The 20807-nt window shown below is 41.9% G+C and overlaps 1 protein-coding gene across 1 annotated transcript in view; it reads left to right on the forward strand.

The window, feature by feature from the left end:
* The window catches only part of rapgef2b (Rap guanine nucleotide exchange factor 2b), a 710204-nt gene that overhangs the window by 603268 nt on the left and 86129 nt on the right, over positions 1 to 20807 (forward strand). Inside the window, exons 18-20 of the mRNA XM_070871784.1 lie at positions 10419 to 10659; positions 11908 to 12291; positions 19401 to 19612. Coding sequence (XP_070727885.1) covers positions 10419 to 10659; positions 11908 to 12291; positions 19401 to 19612 — 837 coding nt within the window. The remainder of the gene's footprint in view (positions 1 to 10418; positions 10660 to 11907; positions 12292 to 19400; positions 19613 to 20807) is intronic.

Raw genomic sequence — 20807 nt, forward strand, 5'->3', positions numbered from 1 at the left:
AGTTGACCACTCCATCCTCTCCAACGCCTCTCCTCCAATGTCCAGCCAAGACTGCACTCGCCTGGTTCCATTCTTATCTATCTAATCTTAGCCAGAAAATCTCCAGCAATGGCTTCTCTTCCCACACCCGCATTGTTACCTCCGGTGTCCCCTAAGGATCTGCCCTTGGTCTCTTATTTCTCACCTAAATTGTCAGATTGCTTGTCCGACATCCAGTACTAGATGAGCAGAAATTTTCTCCAATTAAATATTGGGAAGACCGAAGCCATTATCTTTGGTCCCCGCCACAAACTGCATTCCCTAACCATTGACTCTATCCCTCTCCCTAGCATCAATCTGAGGGTGAACAAGACCGCTCGCAACATCGGTGTCATATTTGACCCTGAAATGAGTTTCCAGCCACATAACGCGGCATAACTAAAACTGCCTTTTTCCACCTCCGTTACATTGCCCGCCTCCACCCCTGCCTCAGCTCTTCTGCTGCTGAAACCCTAATTCATACCTTTGTTACCTCTAGACTTGACTACTCCAACTCACTCCTGGCCAGCCTTCCACATTCCACACTACGTAAGCTTGAAGTCATCGAAAACTCAACAGCCCGTGTGCTAACCCACACAAAGTCAAGATCACCCATCACCCCTGTGCTTTCTGACCTACATTGTCTCCTTGTTAAACACCGCCTCGATTTCAAAATTCTTATCCTTGTTTATAAATCACTCCATGGACTTGCCCTCCCTATCTCTGTAATCTTTTTCAGCCTCACAATCCCACAAGATGTCTGCCTCAAATTCTGGCCTCTTGAACATCCCTCATTATAACTGCTCAACCAGCCTTCAGCTGCCTGGACCCTAAGCTCTGGAACTCCCTCCCTAAACCTCTCCGCCTTGCTACCTCTCTTTCCTCCTTTTAAGACACTCGTTAAAACCTACCTCTTTAAACCAGCTTTTGATCATCTGCTTTAATTTCTTCTGTGGCTCGGTGTCAAATTTATCTGTTTGTCTGTAACATTGTTGTGAAGTGCCTTGGGACATTTTACAATGTTAAAGGTGCTATATAAATAAAAGTTATTTATTATTATATTGTATACACATGTAAACTAACCTTTGTGCATCCTCTTAGTGCCTGTCTTTTGTGCGCCTTTGCTTATCCTAGTGATCCTATACAATGCTATCCCAGTGGCTGCAGTCTGGCTGGCGGAAGGCTGCTGACTTTCAGTGGAGGAGACTGCAAATGGCCTTGGAGGATGACCGCAAACAGCTCTGGGCCTGGAAGGCCCGCTTCAGACTGCATCATCTTGGCATGGACATCAGCAGTCTGGGCTGGGTGGCTGACGGGCAACAGCAATTGCAGTAGCAGAGTGGCAATGGTGGGAGTACGAATGCTGTCATCCTAAAAGAGGACAGTGGGCTCCTGCTTCTTGAAGCCACTGCCACACCACGGAGTGGCGCCTCAGCAATCCGAGTAATCTGTTGGAGGACAGATTGCTCGATTGCTGTGACACCCGGCAAGCCCTTTGAACATTGGTATCCGCAGTGATCTGAGCTTATATGGCTGGAAGCTGAACATGTATAAGAGCAGTCTGACCTTGCATGGCAGCAAGCTGATCTTGCATGACAACAGTCTGAGCTTCCACTGCAACACTGAGACTTTTGGTGAAAGCATCTTGATCTACAGTGGAAGTTGAAACATCGGCCATCAGACGCTGCGTCATAGGTGGGTCCACAAGTGTGCTAATGGAGTTGGCTACCACTTACATGCTCGAAAGGATGGGTTCCAAGCTCTAGGCAAAGTTCTGTGCCAAGTTGGTGCCAGACTCCTCCATGCTCCTTGACAGTGAACACAGGCTTTCTGGCAGGCTTCCTGATTCACCAAGCATTTTATTGTGTATACCCATCATCCTTCTTCTGTAGCCTGGCCCATCAAAGTCCTTTGCAGCAGAACTTGTGTGTGACCTATCTCGCTAGTGAGCTGGCACCTGTGCTATCCTTGTCCTCTGCCCTGGCTGCAGCGCACTTGTGCCCGGTGTTTCACCACATATAAATCCTGTTTCTAACCTATCCTGTAAGAAATGCACAGTGCCAATATTTGAGCGAGTGTGAAATGTGACCGTGTGTCCTCAACATCGCACTCCTCTTGGTGTTCCTCCACTGCCTGACCAGGTTGCACTTCTTGGGTATCTGAAAGGAAACAGGCAGAAGGGTAAGGTTGTGGTGAGAGGGGAAAAGTAAGAGGTGAATGCTTAAACCATCTGCAGTTTGCAAGTCAGAAGAAATTGTGGGATGTGGAGGATGTGGGATGGGAGAAGGAAGATTAGAGATGAGGATCTTGTTATCTTCAATGGTTTCACCCCGCAGCTGGCCACGGCCTCAGCAGTGGCCTTTCCGATAATGGCCACCACCGTCTCCTCCTTGGGGCTAGAGCATGGAGGCATGCCTCTTCCGCCCTGGTTAGTTCCTACTGCCTTTGGTTGTGCACCACCTTCTCCTGCAAAAGAGAGGGAAGTGTGTCAGCGAGTGTTGTGCAATTTGTTTGGGTGATGTAGCTTTCAAGGTTGAATAGCTGGCAGTGTGTGCAAGCTGAGATGTGTGCATGTGAGGCGTGCAACAGTGTTAAGTGTGTAAGGTGAGGTGAAGCATTTTTTTCTCATTCACAAGATGTAGGCGTCGCTGGCAAGGCCAGCATTTATTGCCCATCCCCAACTGCCCTTGAGAATGTGGTGGTGAGGCACCTTTTGAACCGTTGCAGTATGTCTGGTGATGGTATTCCCACAGTGCTGTTATGTAGGGAGTTCCAGGATTTTGACCCAGTGGCAATGAAGGAACGGCGATAAATTTCCAAGTTAGGATTTTGTCTTTTTGTTAAGTACGAGTCCTGATTGATACAGATTGCTGGTGGGTGATTAATTGGAGTGTGATGATTTGAGCAATGGCTGAGGCTAGTGGTGCAGTTGGGAGGATATGGCATTTAAAGATGCAGTCAATGATCTTGACCACTCGTGTGAGGTCATTAAACTTCTTGCGGCACTGCATCCAGTTCCTCAAGGTTCGACTCCTGGCATTGACCTCCACGGCTATCTGCTCCCACTGCCTTTTCACTGTGTGCCTGTGGCGCCTCCTTGCTCCCTGTGGCTACAGGACATCTCTCCTCCTTTACATCTCCTCCACCAAGGCCTCCAGAGCAGCGTCAGGAAACCTGGGTGCCTGTTCTCTCCCATGTTCAGCCATTCTTCAGTTTTTTGCAGGTCAGAATGTCTTTCGCAATGACTTCCAGTACCCGCTCCAGGTACAACGCACCTCCTCTTTAAGAGGTGCAGGCTAGCTTTAAGCAGTGCAGGTCAGCCTTAAGCAGTGCTAGAAAGTATAGATTTTGGGTCCCACGCGGATGTTTGCAGCTAATTAACAGCGTGTTTAATGCTGGCTGCACACAGATATCCTGTAAATGAGCAGACAGCACGAAGATGGTGTTCTGCCTTCATTACATCCAATGGGCGGGCATGAGTTAACCGAGCGTCGTGATCCCCGAACCCATTTTCAGGGGCTTTCCAATTTAGCCCCCAGTGTTCCTTTTTGGATCATTTCCCTTTGAGTTTGTATATAGCATAGCACATTTAATGATGACTAGAGACAACCAATTGTGTGGGATTATTCTTGGCATTTAGATTTAGATTACTTTATAGATTGCTGGAAATTTCAGTGCTTCAGGCAGTATCTGTGGAGAGAAAAACAGAGTTAACGTTTCAGGTCGATGACTCTTCATCAGACATCATTGTCATCGACCTGAAATGTTAACTCTGTTTTTCTATCCAAAGATGCTGCCTGACCTGTTGAGATTTCCAGCATTTTCAGTTTTTATTTCAGATTCCAGCATCTGCAGTATTTTGCTTTTGTACTTTATAGATTGTTGGCTGATAACCCCCTATTTCAAACTAGTTTGATCCACAAAAATCCAAATCACATAAGGAGTGACATTTGTTGACATTTTACTGAAATTCTGTTTTGTGCTCATAGTATTGGCAATAGAGATTTCACACATAGTGTGAAACTGCTGCTCACTTATTTGATACCATACATGTATTTGGGTCCTTTGCCAGCTGTAGGAAACTGAAGTAATAGGAACAGCTTTTGTTTCTATACATCAGCCAACAATCAATTTCACCAAGATAGCACCATTGTTATTAGTTGTCTGGAGAACTTTAAAGATGGACATCAGAATATCTTGAAGAGAGAAGCAATTAGCATTGAAGTCCCTATTTCATATTTTAATGAGCCACCTTTAGTACTAAATGAGAAATTGATTTGCCCATGTGTGACCTTAACAGTAGGAAACAATGGAATACTCAGTTTATTTTATTTGAGAAAGAGCTCACTCAAATTCACAGATCTTGTCCAGTTATAGAACGAAGTTGATGCCCACTGGTTTGAATTGTGTATAGGAACAATGAATGCATTGAGCAGAATTCTTTTTAATTGATTTTCTGAATTAATTTACAAAGAATTGTACTGGGTTATATTTTGAAATATAAAGTACCAATCTAAATATTTATTTTCTTTTCTATTCCACCAGCTGCAAGTTCTTATAGTGAGTATCGTGGCATGTGTGTGTGTTAATGTTATTCTGGTCTAAGTAATGCAGTGTTTGCTTTTAGCCCGCAGTCGTTTCTGAAATTGCGTATTTAGTCCTTGTATCTGTTTTCTCTGCTTTAGTTGCAAAAAAACTTTTTGGGGGCATAATGTTAGGAAGATGTGTCCATAATTCAACATAACTCAACATAATTCATTTTATTACATGGGAAGTCATGTTTACATTCCTGAAATTGTGATTTCTAATTGCAGGTCGATACCACTTTATTTGATACGATTATCGGCACCATTATTTGCCAAGTAGGGTTGCTGAATCTTGAGTCAAGCTAAGCAAAATCAGCCACTTGGTACCCCAGTACAATTTATCCAGTTGCTTTGTGCTCTCCACAACAAAAGGTTCAGATTTATAGAAAGACTTTCTTGTTATAGTTGTCTCAAGCTGCACACTATTGTTGTTCCATCTAATCTATATAAAAAGTACATTTTAGAACAATCAAACAGTTAAAATGCATTGTTAGCAACATAACAGAGGCGCATAATAAATTTAGGCACCCGCTGTCTTAAGAATATGAAGTGTAAATTTGACTATGAAAAAATAACACAAAAATATTGCATCTATATTAGTTAATGTTTACTGATATGAAAGGACTTCTGAAGAGAAAAAAAATGTACAAGCGCACAGCTGGTCAGTTAGTGTCTGATAAAGAAAGACAGTTCTGATGAAGGGTCTGACCTGGAATGTTGAGTTGTCATTCTCTTTCTGATGACCTGCATTTTCTACTTTTCTTTCAGGTTTCTAGCAAGCATTGTTTTTCTTTTTAACTGACCTCTGCCAGTGGTGCTCATGAGTTATTTCCCTTTTGAACACATGAATTAAAAGCTGTATGGCCTAATTAGAGATACAGTAGTAGTATAATCACAAGAAAAAGCACAATTGCATTTTACAAATTAACTACAGCTGATTGTACAGTAAGGAATATTCAAAAACTACTTGTAAAACATCCCTTAGCTATTACGACATAATCACTGCTACCATCTTGACATACTGGTTTCAAGGGAATGTGGTAACAGTGTTCTTTTATACCTATGACTGACATTTAGTACTGCTTGCTCCATTGTTAGTCTCAAGTGAAAAGGATTGAGTGGGCTCAATTCAGTTTCCGATGGACATTACTGCACAGCACCCTGCTACTCTGAATTAGGCACAAATTCAACAATCTTTTTTAAAGGTTAAAAGAAAGACCCAGTGGTGAATGGAAATCTTATACCAATGTAGTCTTAAACAGTTGCTTTAAGATGCATTTTCAAGAAAGCTGGTAGAAGAGAAGCTGTGCTTTGCACATGGCCTGCAGTGATTGACATTGTAATTTTGGTTGAGAAGTATTGTATATTGAAAGATAGTGTTCTACAGTTTCAGCCAGTAAATTAGATCAATATTCGTTCTGCACTAAATTTATTCTCTAAGCAGCTGCCCATATCCTATTCACTATCCCACCCCGCAGACAAAAATAAAAATGGAACACATACAGAGACAGTAACAAGAATACGATATTTCAATACTTTTCAAAGAATAACTCTTCAGATTATAAGAATGATTGTATAATCTGAGACTTCCAATAGGAACCGCTACTCAGTGAGTGCATTTCAGAAAATCACGGGCACATGATGCATGATTTTCCAAGATGTGCACCCTGCAAGGAGTGCTGAATTAGCCCGTATGGAATCATGAAATTAGCCCACATGTTCTTCGGGCAAATGTTAATCAAATTTGTGTCAATCGCAGATAAGGCCATCTCTGATCACTTCCTTGAATCACTCTCCACCCACATTCACCTTTCCCCTCCCAATTGCTGGAATAAGCTCTCTCCCAATTCACTTACAACTGCAATTTCAAAATCCCAACTGTCTAGCCCTCAATTCACTGTGACATTACTGCAGCTATCGATCTGCTCAACCATACTCTCACCACTACCTTTGCCCTAATCCCCATTAAAACCATTACTCTCTCATCCTGGCCATTCCCCCAGTACGGCCCGTATCTCCACTCTCTTAAATCCAAGGGACATAGATTTGAACAGATATGGTTTAACCATTCACTGCCAGATCTGGCTGGACCACATAAAGCATTAAAGGATCCTGCTCTCATCTGCCAAAACTGCTCACTATTCCAGGATCATTCTGGAATTCAAAGATAGCCTTGGCTTCTTTTCTCTACTGCAAACTGACTTCTTCCCCCGTCCCCCCTCCCCCTCCCTGCCGTCACCACCATCACATACAACAAGTGTGAGGAGCTCATGGACGACTTTGTCACCAAGATTGAGACCATCCAATCAGCTGCCTCTGCCATTTTCCTCTCTTCTAGCCCACTGGGCCAAACTTCCTCTAAGTTTTCCCCCCTGCCCTAGCCCTGAACTCACATCTTTCTCCAGTTTCTCTCCAATCATGCCCTCTCCGAGCTCATCTTGTTCATGAGACCCACTTCCTGCTCCCTCGGTCCTATTCCCACAAAACTGCTGGCCACCCAACTTCCTTTACTGGCTCCCATGTTAACTGATATTGCTAGCGGTTCTCCTCGGGCACTGTCCCCCTCTCCTTCAAATCTGTGGTTATCACCCCTCTCATAAAACCAAATCTTGACTCCTCTGTCCTTGAAAACTACTGCCCCATCTCCAACCTCCCTTTTCTCTCCAAAGTTCTTGAACATGTTGTCACGTCTCAAATCCGTGCACATCTTTCATGGTACTCCATGTTTGAATCTCTCTAATCAGGTTTCCACACCTGTCACAGCACTGGAATGGTTCTTATCAAAGTCATAAATGACATCCTATGTGACTGTGACAACGGCAAACTATCCCTCCTCGTCCTTCTCGGCCTGTCTGCAGCCTTTGACACAGTTGACCACACCATCCTGCTCCAACATCTCTCCGCCGTTGTCCAGCTGGGTGGGACTGCATTCACTTGGTTCCATTATTATCTATTTAATCGTGGCCAGAGAATCACTTGCAATGGCTTCTCTTCCTGCTCCCGCACCGTTGCCTATGGTGGCCCCCTCTTATTTCTCATCTACATGCTGCTCTTCGGCGACATCTTCCAAAAACACAGCATCAGTTTCCACGTGTACGCTGGCAACACCCAGCTTCTGCCTCACCACCACCTCTCTCAGCCCTTCCACTGTCTATAAAATGTCAGACTACTTGGCTGACATCCAGTACAGGATGAGCAAAAATTTCCTTCAATTATATATTGGAAAGACCGAAGCCATTGTATTCAGTCCCCGCCACAAACTTCATTCCCTAGCCACCGGCTCCCCAGCAACTGGCTGAGGCGGAACCAGACTGTTCACAACCTTGGTGTCATAATGTACTCGAAATGATCTTCCCATCGCATATCTGCGCCATCACTAAGACCGCCTTTTTCCACCTTCGGAAAGTCGCCTGACTCTGCCCCGCCTCAGCTCATCTGCTGCTGAAACCCTCATCCATGTCTTTCTTACTTCTGGATTTGACTATTCCATCACACTCCTGGCTGGCCTCCCACGTTCTACCCTTTGTAACATTGACATCAACTTAAACTGTGCTGCCCATGTCCTAACTTGCACCAAGTCCCTTTCACCCAACACCCCTGTGCTCGCTGACCTACATTGGATCCTGGTTAAACAACACCTCGATTTTTAAATTACTCATACTTGTTTTTAAATGCCTCCATGACCTCACCCCTCCCTATCTCTGTAGTCCCTTCCAGCCCCACACCCTCTGAGATATCTGTACTCTAATTCTGGCATCTTGAGCATTCCCGATTTTTGTCGCTCAACTATTCAGCTGTCAAGGCCCGACTTCTGCAATTCACTCCCTAAACCTCTCACCTATCTACCTCTCTTTCCTTTTTCAAGACGCTCCTTAAAACCTACCTCTTTGACCAAGCTTTTGGTTATCTGCCCGAACATCTCCTTATGTGACTCGGTGTCAAATTTTGATTTGTAACTATTCTGAAAATCACCTTAGGACATTTTAACTATGTTAAAGGTGCTATATAAATTCATGTTGTTGTTGTTGAATGTGACTTCATCTTAGCTCCTTGTTATGTTACAGACTTTTGTCTGCTTTGTTATCCTTCATTTTCATGAGTATATATCAAATTTAAATTTAATGAGAAAATTGCAATGACCTCAAAATTAGATGATTTCTCCAGTGTAGTTAAAAATGAGTTTTACTAAATGCAGACCAGAATGTACGTGATGCTAAAACTGCAGGACAATATGGCTTTAAAAAAAAAATTGTACCAAATTTTAGATGACCAACAAAGGTTACTTTAATGACCCGAATTTTGAGATCAGTAGTGAAGGAACGGCGCTCGCCGTTCATTACACTTACAGCTGCCCACAGACTTTTCGTGGACTTTTGAATTGCAACTTAACGTGATGTCTTCTACAGAGGATCTGTGGTGCGTGTGAGCAGGCCAAGCAACAATGTGTCCCTTCATCCAATCAGATTGAAAATTCCCACTGAGACAAGCAGACTAAACCAGGAAGTGTAAATTAGAAGATTTAATTCAATGTAAAATCATGTACAGCAAGGGAAAGATAGATGGGATTGAGGGAAAGATAAGAGACAGAAGGAAAAAGTTAAAATAAATGTTTTTCTAAAATTTGAAAGAATGAGACTCTACACTTGTAAAAGTACATTTTCAGTGCCAGAGAGGTTGTTTAGCATTAACTAAGATTTATCATGCTGTTAAAAATTCACTTACATCTGAATGCACAGGCCCTGACTACTTCTGGCATGTTTAGTGGGTAACTGGTGGGTATGTACAGAAACTTTGTGCCCGTCATGTATTTTAATGCCAAATCTATCTGTGAGGTAATGGTTAGTGAGGCTTGTGGAGGAGTAGAGCAAATCAGACAGCAGCTTCCGGATTTCTGAATTTAACTGCGCATGTGTAGATGCCGGAAGTTGCTATCCGATTTACTCCATCATACCGGTGGGCGCTGATAGCCATTATGTATTGGAAGTTGGATCTTTAAGATAATAATTATAAGTAAAGAATAGGTTTACAAAAATACATTGTTATTTGCAGCAGTATAGTCAGATATACAAGTAGCAGCTAAATGATACATTAGTTATTGAAGATTATCATAAGAACATAAGAATTAGGAACAGGAGTAGGCCATCTAGCCCCTCGAGCCTGCTCCACCATTCAACAAGATCATGGCTGATCTGGCCGTGGACTCAGCTCCACTTACCCGCCCGCTCCCCATAACCCTTAATTCCCTTATTAGTTAAAAATCTATCTATCTGTGACTTGAATACATTCAATGAGTTAGCCTCAACTGCTTCCTTGGGCAGAGAATTCCACAGATTCACAACCCTCTGGGAGAAGAAATTCCTTCTCAACTCGGTTTTAATTTGGCTCCCCCGTATTTTAAGGCTGTGCCCCCGAGTTCTAGTCTCCCCGACCAGTGGAAACAACCTCTCTGCCTCTATCTTGTCTGTCCCTTTCATTATTTTAAATGTTTCTATAAGATCACCCCTCATCCTTCTGAACTCCAATGAGTAAAGACCCAGTCTATAAGTATCTGAATAGATTTTAAATGGAATATTCAGTCTGTTTACCTCACTGTGCCATTAACTGATGAGCTGATTGCAGTCTTTGTCCTGTTTGTAACTACGTACTAATGAACAAAAATAAAATAATATTCTCGTATAATATATGATAGTGTGGGGCAGGTTTGATGAACCAGCTGGTCTTTTCTTGCCCATTGATTTCACATGTTTGTATAATCTTAATAAAGCGGTCTTCCTTTATGCTACCCACATATTCAGTTTATTTTTTTTTGAACAGAGCTACCAGATCAAGTTTTAAGAGTTTTCAAGGCAGACCAACAAAGTCGCTACATCATGATCAGCAGAGATACCACAGCAAAGGAAGTGGTAATTCAGGCACTTCGAGAATTTGCAGTGACTGCTGCTCCTGAATCATACTCGCTATGTGAAGTCTCCGTCACTCCTGAAGGTGTTATCAAACAAAGACGACTTCCGGATCAGCTATCAAAGCTCGCTGACCGAATCCAACTTAGTGGCAGGTAAGGATTACTAAAATGCCAGAATCCATGTTCTTGCAAGGAAGCCAATTAAAATGAACTTTTATTTATGTTCGATTTGGATGGGGAAACATCAATTTTGAAGATATATTTAGAGCATTATCTATAGGTATACTGCCTACAAGCATAGCAGTATATCAACCTCTGAATCAAATCGGCCACTACCATGGGGGAATTATTTTTTGTCTTATTTTGTAAAGTGTTCTTTTCCCCCTCCAATTGCTTCCACCCAATGTTCCCAGTCCTCTGTTCAGGGGCAGGCCACTGGGTGGTGCACAGAAGCACCTGAGTTAATTTACTCCCTGATTTCTTCAGGACTTGCCCCTCGTGGAATTCAAACTCAGTTTGGGAAATCACCAAGAAGAAGGTTGCAGACATCAGACAAGCATGGTGCACAATAAAATGGGCTGGGTTTTGGGGTTCTTGGGTGAAAACGGTAGCAATACGTGAAAATTACCGTTTTCGTTGCACTACCGATTTTAGGCCGAATTTTCAGCCTTTGGGGGTCATCACAAAGGGAGGCGTTGCACAATTATTGGCGGCGCAAAACCCAAGTTTGCAGGGTCGTTTGCGCAGCGAGAGAGGTCTTGGGAAGGGGGGGGTGGGGGAATTCAAAAAAACATTCCAAAAACATTACCAAGACGCTTAACTAACTAATCGCTGCAACAAAAAAAAATTTGAACTTACCTTTTTTGCAGGTTTTCTAACTTGCTGCTGCTGGCAAGGCTGCACCGACAGGTTTTTATCTGTCACTGTTCTGGACGTGGCGTACGCGTCGGGAGAGTGCCGAAACTCGGACTGTAATGCAATCTGTGTTACACGTCCAGTGCAGCTCTCCCTGGCGGTACTTCCTATCGCTGCCGTAAACAGGTAACCGAGGATCCCACGGAGGGTCAAATCGCGGGGAAAACCCGGTCACAAACCTCTTGAAAATCCAGCCCAATGTAAATCCAGTTTTAGGATAGCACAGTGGGTGATGTGAGAGATTTCTAAGAAAGTTGTGAGAGAATGTTAGCGCATCATAGGAAATTCTGTTTCTGCTCGACTACTGACTTGAAGGCAGTGCAAGAAAAAATTGGGATGGGGAGGGTGAGAGTTAATTGCCAGTTGGTGTAAAATAAATTGAGAAGAGAAACGATTTACACACCTGGAATAAGTCTAATGCAAGTGTTGTTGCTGTATTCCTTTCCTTTCAGTTAATGTAATGTGGATTATTTTTGCCTCCCTAAGGTACTACCTGAAGAACAACATGGAGACAGAGACACTCTGCTCAGATGAAGATGCTCAGGAATTGCTCCGGGAGAGCCATATCATACTGCTACAACTAAGCACTATTGAAGTTGCCACCCAGCTCTCCATGAGAAACTTCGAACTATTTCGTAACATTGAACCCACAGAGTACATAGATGACTTGTTCAAACTTAAGTCAAAAACTGAATGTGTCAATCTGAAGAAATTTGAGAACATTATCAATCAGGAAACATTTTGGGTTGCAACAGAGGTTCTTAGAGAGCCAAACCAACTGAAAAGGATGAAGATAATTAAACACTTTATCAAGATGGCACTGCACTGTAGAGAGTGCAAGAACTTTAACTCCATGTTTGCAATTATCAGGTAAAATTTAATATGTCCACTAAGAGAAACTTTTATTTCAAAATTTTTTTTTTTTTAAATCTTGTGTTCATTGTAGGAAGGACTAAACTCTGATAATGGTAAACGTTTCTAATCACCTTTTGCTGTAAATGGAATGCAAATACCATAACTGTTCGATTATAGTACACAATCCAAGTTTGTATCATTCGTTTCAGTGAAAATATACCCCTACCCCAACTACCTTTTGGATTTAGAACTGTTAACTAAGGCCTAGAAATTCGAGTAGGCCGGAAACCTGTCAGTAACAGTGCGGGCCAAGGCTAACGGGCCAAGGCTAACGGCCCCCCACAGAAAGAGCGCAGGCTTAGTACTGGAACCGCCTGTTAATTTACATTAGCGAAGCAGAAAATCTGTTCTGCATCAAGCTCTTTCCAGTGCTAACCTCAGCAGGAAGCCGAAGATCGCGTCTCAAGGCTCAGTGTGACTTTTTGACTATCGAGTCTGGTGATGGGGTTGCACCGGCTTGCAGTGACCGTGTACTAGCCTGCATACCGCATAGGGAATTCATTCCCTGGTGAGTGAATGTTGTAGTACAAGCTCAGATCTGGAGGGACTGTGACTAAAATCACCACATAAGACTGTGACACTGATGTCCTTAAATCATTGCATGAGGCATCAATAGATATACATTTTTTTAAATGGGGAACACGAACTGTTGGTCAGGAGTTTACTAGTGTAAATGGTGCAGAAGATAGTTCAATAAAATTTTTAACAACAGACTTTTGAAGAACTCTTGGTGAGAATATGCTGTCAAGCTTTTTAAAAGCAGACTTCCAATCTTTGCATATCATTTTATCAGTTCCTAAACTAGAAAATACCAAATGTATAAAATTTAAGGACATGCAGCTTTGATTTTTCCTGAGATTTTTATAACTGTAGTACATTACAGTTCATTTTAAAAGTATTAACCTCCTATACTGTTTGACTGACATGGGGGTAGATTTGATGCATCTCATTGAAAGCAGTTTTCACTCCAATAGCTCTCCATAGTTAAGTTATCCCAGCAGCTGTTTATTGTATGGATTCTAGCACACTGCAACTTTCTCCCGCCTCGCCACGCTGTTTAACGGCTTCATGCACTGACATGCTTTGGAGAGGGATGCAAGAAGAACAGCAAACTCCAAAATGGATGAGCGTGCGTCAATTCAGCATTGCACAACAACTGACGTCATGCTCCTGCTAATTAAAATACTTGCAATGGGCGCAGGCAACGGCGCGATCTAGAAAAAGCGGGCAGAAATAAAGTGGCTACCATTTTTTTTTCAACAAAACCGACCTTAATGGCCAGTGCTAACGTCTCCAATTTCTAGGCTTAAGTATTCAGCCATGTGGCATTGCCATATCTGTCATGCAGCAGAGAAGCTTAAGATGGTTGAAATATGGTGAGGTGTATGGCAATAGGGACTTTGGAGACTAATTCAACAGCAACAGCAAAACAACTTGCATTTATATGGCAGCTTTAATATAGAAAAACATCCCAAGGCACTTCGCCAAAGCCTAATTAAAAGGAAACTGGCCATCCTCACGCAGTCTAGCCATTATGTGACTCCAGACCTACACCAACTGTACCTTCTCAGTGCATCGAGGGATGGGCAATAAATACCTGCCTTGATAGTGACGCCCATATCCTGTGAATGAATTAAAAGAAGGATGTTAAGCTAAATAAGATATTAGGAAGCATAACTAAAATCTTGGTCAAAGAGGCAGGTTTTAAGGAGTCTTAAAGGACGAGAAGGAAGTGGAGCGATAGAGAGGTTTAGGAGGGAATTTCAGAGCATAGGGCCCAGATGGCTGAAGGTACGACCACCAACGTTGAAGTGAAGGGAGTGGAGGAATGTATAGTTCTTGGTGGGCGGGGGGTGGGGGGGTTGTAAGGCTGGAAGATATTATCATAGAGGGAGATTAAACACAAGGATGAGAAGTTTAAACTTGATACTAAAGTTTTTGAACATTAAATAGAAGACAAATAATGAAAAAAGCCTAAAATGCACTCTTCCAAAGAGATGCATCAGCAGGAGGAAAATCAAATTACGTTTCTTAGAAATGCAAAGCATAGTATATAAAATAAAAGTATAAGAGGAGCAGAGGGAGAGGGAGGGAAACTTTAAAACCGATACATGAGATGAACGTCATGTGTTTCCATTCAAGTTAGCAAGGGGAATTGATATGTTCAGGTCTTTTATCACAACATAGGAATTGCTTTGTGTACAGGGTATAAAACTGAGTGAAGGCTTCATTGGCTTGAACTGAAAACCGTACAGTCTCAAAGTAACACTTAATGAGGTGGGACTTGAGCAGGAGCACAAGACCACAAGGAAGAGGCATATAAATTGGCCAGAAAAAGCAGCAAACCTGAGGACTGGGAGAAATTTAGAATTCAGTAGAGGAGAGGACTAAGTGTTTAATTAGGAGGGGGAAAATAGAGTATGAGAGTAAGCTTGCAGGGAACATAAAAACTGACTGCAAAAGCTTCTATAGATATGTGAAGAGAAAAAGATTAGTGAAGACTAATGTAGGTCCTTTGCAGTCAGAATCAGGTGAATTCATAATGGGGAACAAGGAAATGGCAGATCAGTTGAACAAATACTTTGGTTCTGTCTTCACTAAGGAAGACACGAATAACCTCCCGAAAATACTAGGGGTCCGAGGATCTAGCTAGAAGGGGGAACTGAGGGAAATCCTTATTAGTCAGGAAATGGTGTTAGGGAAATTGAAGGGACTGAAGGCCGCTAAATCCCCAGGGCTTGATAGTCTGCATGCCAGAGTACTTAAGGAAATGGCCCTAGAAATAGTAGATGCATTGGTGGTCATTTTCCAACATTCCATGGACTCTGGATCAGTTCCTATTGGATTGGAGGGTAGCTAATGTGACCCCACTTTTTAAAAAAGGATGGAGAGAAACCAGGGAATTATAGACCGGTTAGCCTGACATCAGTGGTGGGGAAAATGCTGGAGTCAATTATTAAAGATGTAATATCAGCGCATTTGGAAAGCAGTGACAGAATTGGTCCACGTCAGCATGGATTTATGAAAGGGAAATCATGCTTGACAAATCTTCTAGAGTTTTTTGAGGATGTAACTAGTAGAGTGGATAAGGAAGAATTAGTAGATGTGGTGTATTTGGACTTTCGAAGGCTTATGACAAGGTCCCACACAAGAGATTAGTATGCAAAAATTAAGGCACATGGTATTGGGAGTAATGTATTGACGTGAATAGAGAAATGGTTGGCAGACAGGAAGCAAAGAGTGGGAATAAACGGGTCCTTTTCAGAATGGCAGGCAGTGACTAGTGGGGTGCCACAGGGTTCAGTGTTAGGGTCCCAGATATTTACAATATACATTAATGATTTAGACAAAGGAATTGAATGTAATATCTCCAAGTTTGCAGATGACACCAAGCTGGGTGGCCGTGTGAACTGCGAGGAGGATGCTAAGAGGCTGCAGGGGGACTTGAACAGGTTAGGTGAATGGGCAAATGCATGGCAGATACAGTATAATGTGGATAAATGTGAGGTTATCCACTTTGGTGGCAAAAACAGGAAGGCAGATGATTATCTGAATGGTGACAGATTAGGAAAAGGGGAGGTGCAACAAGACCTGGGTGTCATGGTACATCAGTCATTGAAGGTAGGCATGCAGGTACAGCAGGCAATAAAGAAAGCAAATGGCATGCTGGCCTTCATAGCGAGGCGATTTGAGAATAGGGGCAGGGAGGTCTTACTGCAGTTGTACAGGGCCTTGGTGAGAACATACCTTAAGTATTGTGTGCAGTTTTGGTCTCCTAATCTGAGAACGGACGTGCTTGCTATTGAGCGAGTGCAGCGAAGTTCACCAGACTGATTCCCGGTATGGCAGGACTGACATATGAGGAAAGACTAGATCGGCTAGGCTTATACTCACTGGAATTTAAAAGAATGAGAGGGGATCTCGTAGAAACGTTTAAAATTCTGATGGGACTGGACAGGTTAGATGCAGGAAGAATGTTCCGGATGTTCGGGAAGTCCAGAACCAGTGGACACAGTCTAAGGATAAGGGGTAAGCCTTATAGGACTGAGATGAGGAGAAACTTTTTCACCCAGAGAGTTGTGAACCTGTGGAATTCTCTGCCACAGAAAGTTGTTGAGTCCAGTTCATTGGACATATTCAGAAGGGAGTTAGATGTGGCCCTTACGACTAAAGGGATCAGGGGGTATGGAGAGAAGGCTGGGGTGGGGCACTGAGGTTGAATGATCAGCCATGATCATATTGAATGGCGGTGCAGGCTCGAAGGGCCGAATGGCCTGCCCCTGCACCTGTTTTCTATGTTTCTATGTATCATATTCAGAGCACTAGCATTTTTCTCTTAAAGTCCCCTTTAGTGTTTTACTGGCAAGTATGAATGTTTATTTTCAATTTCACGAGGTACTTTGTGTGATAATTTGTAAACCTTGCAAGGCTTTGTTGAATTTAATGGACAGCAGATTATCAAAGGGAGATGGAAAGGTGCAGTTGATCCAGTGAAGAACCAACTAATACAACTATAAGGATGGAAACAAGAGCCGAAGGGGATTATAGAGAATGTAAAGATGATGGCGAGAGAGTTAGCAAATGGAAAATGAGCCATGATTGATATATGACTCGGTCTGAATTTGAACATCTACTACAACACAAATGTGGGAAAGTGTGAGGTTATACACTTTGGCAGAAAAAATAAAAAAGCAAATTATTATTTAAATAGAGAGAAATTACAAAATGCTGCAGTACAGAGGGATCTGGGGGTCCTTGTGCATGAAACGCAAAAAGTTCATATGTAGGTACAGCAAGTAATCAGGAAGGCAAATGGAATGTTGGCCTTTATTGCAAGGGGGATAGAATATAAAAGCAGGGAAGTCCTGCTACAACTGTACAGGATATCGGTGAGACCACACCTAGAGTACTGCGTATAGTTTTGGTCTCCTTATTTAAGTCTCCTTATTGCATTGGAGGCAGATCAGAGAAGGTTTGCTGGGTTGATTCCTGAGATGAAAGGGATTGATTTATGAAGAAAGGTTGAGTAGGTTGGGCCTATACTCATTGGAGTTTAGAAGACTGAGAGGTGACCTTATTGCAATATATATAATACTGAGGGGGCTTGACAAGATAGATGTAGAGAGGATGTTTCCACCCGTAGGGGAATCCAGAACTAGCGGGGCATAGTTTCAGAATAAGTGGTCGCCCATTTAGAACTGAGATGAGGAGGAATTTCTTCTCTCCGAAGGTCGTAAATCTGTGGAATTCTCTGCCCCAGAGAGCTGTGGAAGCTGGGTCATTGAATATATTTAAAGTAGGTGTAGACAAATTTTTGGACGATAAGGGAGTGAAGGGTTATGGGGAGTGGGCAGGGAAGTGGAGCTGAGGCCAAGATCAGAACAGCTTGCTAAATGGCGGAGCAAGCTTGAGGGGCCAAATGGCCTACTACTCCTTCTATTTCTTATATTCTTTTAAGCAAAATACTGCAGATGCTGGAAATCTGAAATAAAAACAGAAAATGCTGGGAATACTCAGCAGGTCAGGCAGCATCATCAGCATCCACCTCTGTACATATGTCGGAGAAACCTTCAGCAGGAGCTGTAAATTTAAAATGCATTCTTTTGTAGTAGTTCACTTTGCCAATCTGGGATCCTTGGCCCACAACGCAGTGCTCGGAGCATTTATATTAAAATGAAATTTTGTCAAAACTGTATTATGTAAAATTTGCAACCAAAATCTGTGGCTATTCTGTGTTGTATTGAAACTAATCATATGGTCGTGGAAATATCACAGAAGATGGAAAGGCGTTACAATACTGTAGACTTTATTAGCAGTCTTATAGTGGTTTGAAATTACTCTGTTAACCAAAATTTAAATGCATTACTGTCATTTCCAAATCATTCTAATGTGAAGCTTGACCTGATGAGTAACATATTTCCTTCAAACGATGATTTAGTGGAATAATCTGAAGGAGTTATAATTCTTGACGTAGTAAAACTAATCTTGATTAGACAAATGTGTTTGTTTCTTTTGGAAATGGAATAATGGTGATGATAAGCTTCTCAATGGTGGGACACAAATGTAGTTTGCTTTTCCTATTGTAGGAAAAGGGAATGAGTTAAATCATGCATTTTCAAAAGTGAATGTTACAAGTTCCAATGTTGTATTGAATAATAACAAAAGCTGACAAATATTAAAGACACAAGATTTATTGTTAGCATTAAAAATTGTTGAAGTGCATATTATGCAAAGATTGCAGCACTACTAAAATTTTAATGAGTTATATAAATAGTAAATCTGTGACACAAGTTAAAATACTTGTTTGTAATATATTTTATTATGATAGATTATTTAACTAGTTTCAATTACATGAAAAATGTCTGTAAACTGCAGTCCCAGTGCTGGAATAGTGCAGGGGTCAAGGATAAGTGGGTTAGACCGGCAAAGGAAGTCTCCTGCAATCCCCAGTGCTTGCTGAAAATGACAGTGACCCAAGGACATTAATTAACTCTTATTGACTTCTTTCTGAATTAATTATAGGTGAAAATGGAAAGTGGGGTATCACGATTGTTATATCTTTTCTGTTCATTGTTGGCACTATTAAAACTAGAGCTGAATAATACACAATAAGAATATATTTCTGCTATAAATTCAGAAAAATGTAACATTTATTTTGTTGGAAAATACAAAATTATAATGGTGTAAGTTGTGCTGTGGATCTTACTCTCAAGTGCTGTATTTGCAAATGAAAAATGTTTCTGCAGGGCCTGTTCACATGTTATGTTGCTAAATGTGTGCTACACCCTTGCTGAATGGTTTTGGCCACTGATAGTGTGAATTGAATCCTACCACAATCTTCATTTCAACCCAAAATGTCATACATTCAAAAATTCATATAAAAAGGGGGAGAAACAAAATTGCTGTCTCGTGTTTTAGAGTTTGAAACATTGCGTTTTATTTTAAAAAATTTAAAGGTGGTAAATTTCAAGTTAAATTAGTGGTTTACTTCTTAAAAGTCGTATTTAGATTTTGTTGTAAGTAATACTTATTGTAATTTTTTTTTGTCTTCACATAAAATCTAGTGGTCTATATCTTTCACCAGTGGCACGACTGAGGAATACTTGGGAAAAACTTCCAAGCAAATATGAGAAGTTATTTCAGGATCTTCAGGATCTCTTGGACCCTTCCAGAAATATGGCTAAATACCGCAATGTCCTCAATAACCAGAACCTGCAGCCTCCCATTATTCCTCTCTTCCCTGTGATCAAGAAAGATCTGACATTCCTGCATGAAGGTAGCTGTTTTTAAAAATAGCGGTTCCAATTTTGCAGTTCTCTCTACTTTAAATATCAGTACTCTTTTCACACCATGCTCATGGTTTCTCAATCATCTTGATACGTTAGCACATTTTGCATTACCATTTAATTACTTTGGGGGGGTATTTTAACATGAAACAATGTCTGGGTTGGGGGTGATGGGGAGGTTAAAGTATTAAAAATCTAAATCCCCACGTCCAACCCACCCATTTCTGAGTTAACCCACTTTCAGGAGGTGGGTTGGCATCTTAAATATGATAATGAGGCCTGGAAGCATCGGATTTAAGCTGCTGTGCAGGTTTAACTGTGGCTGGCTGGTGATCCCGAGCCTCGGGACTCCGGGTAGCTGCAGCAAGGCGAGGACCACCTCGGGGCAGAATCCTTGTGGGCCAGGAGGAACAGAATTGCTTCCTCCCAGCCGTAAAAACTCACCCACCATCAACCCATCCCATATAAACATCACCCCCGTCACTCCCATAGTCTTGGGGCTCGCACTTACCTGAGGTTGCGGCTCCTGTCTAGCGTTCTTGCCCGAGTGGAAGCCAGCCTTTCAAACAGGCTGACTTCCAGATGGGGAATCTGTCCACTCCACAGCATGTGGTCTACCACCCCCCCCGCCCGCTCCGGTGTATCAGAAACTTAAAATTCCGACCTTTGTCTTTCACCAATCCCCTCACATTTAAAACAAAATATGCTTGATTTGAGTGATATTTGTTGTAGTATCTTATAGCCCGAAATGCAGTCATATATATCTACACTATACGTCTCTTGTCTAAATTAAAGATTAATATTTTACCAGGATGTTGTATAATTTGAACATGTGCCGAGCATATTTCTTGGTAAGCAACTACTCAGTTCTCAATAAACTTGTAATAGTTACGTTATGCCACATTGACAACATTCTGTATACTATCCATTGTTGTCCACCATGACTGCTGCACTGACCCCCATTTATGCCACTTTATTGCATGTTCACAAGTAATTTCAGTTTCATCTTTGGCCTTGGGTGACTAATATAAATAACTCAAGCTTTATGAATTTATCTGAACCACTCAATAACATTACGATGTTGTGATAATTTCCAGTTATATCCTATTCTCTACTAAATGAAGCTGTGTCACCACGGGTCAATCTATTATTTTCCCAATAAAGATACACTTATGTATCTTGTAT

The sequence above is a fragment of the Pristiophorus japonicus genome, chromosome 2 (genome assembly GCF_044704955.1).
Source record: "Pristiophorus japonicus isolate sPriJap1 chromosome 2, sPriJap1.hap1, whole genome shotgun sequence".
Taxonomy (NCBI): Eukaryota; Metazoa; Chordata; class Chondrichthyes; family Pristiophoridae; genus Pristiophorus; species Pristiophorus japonicus.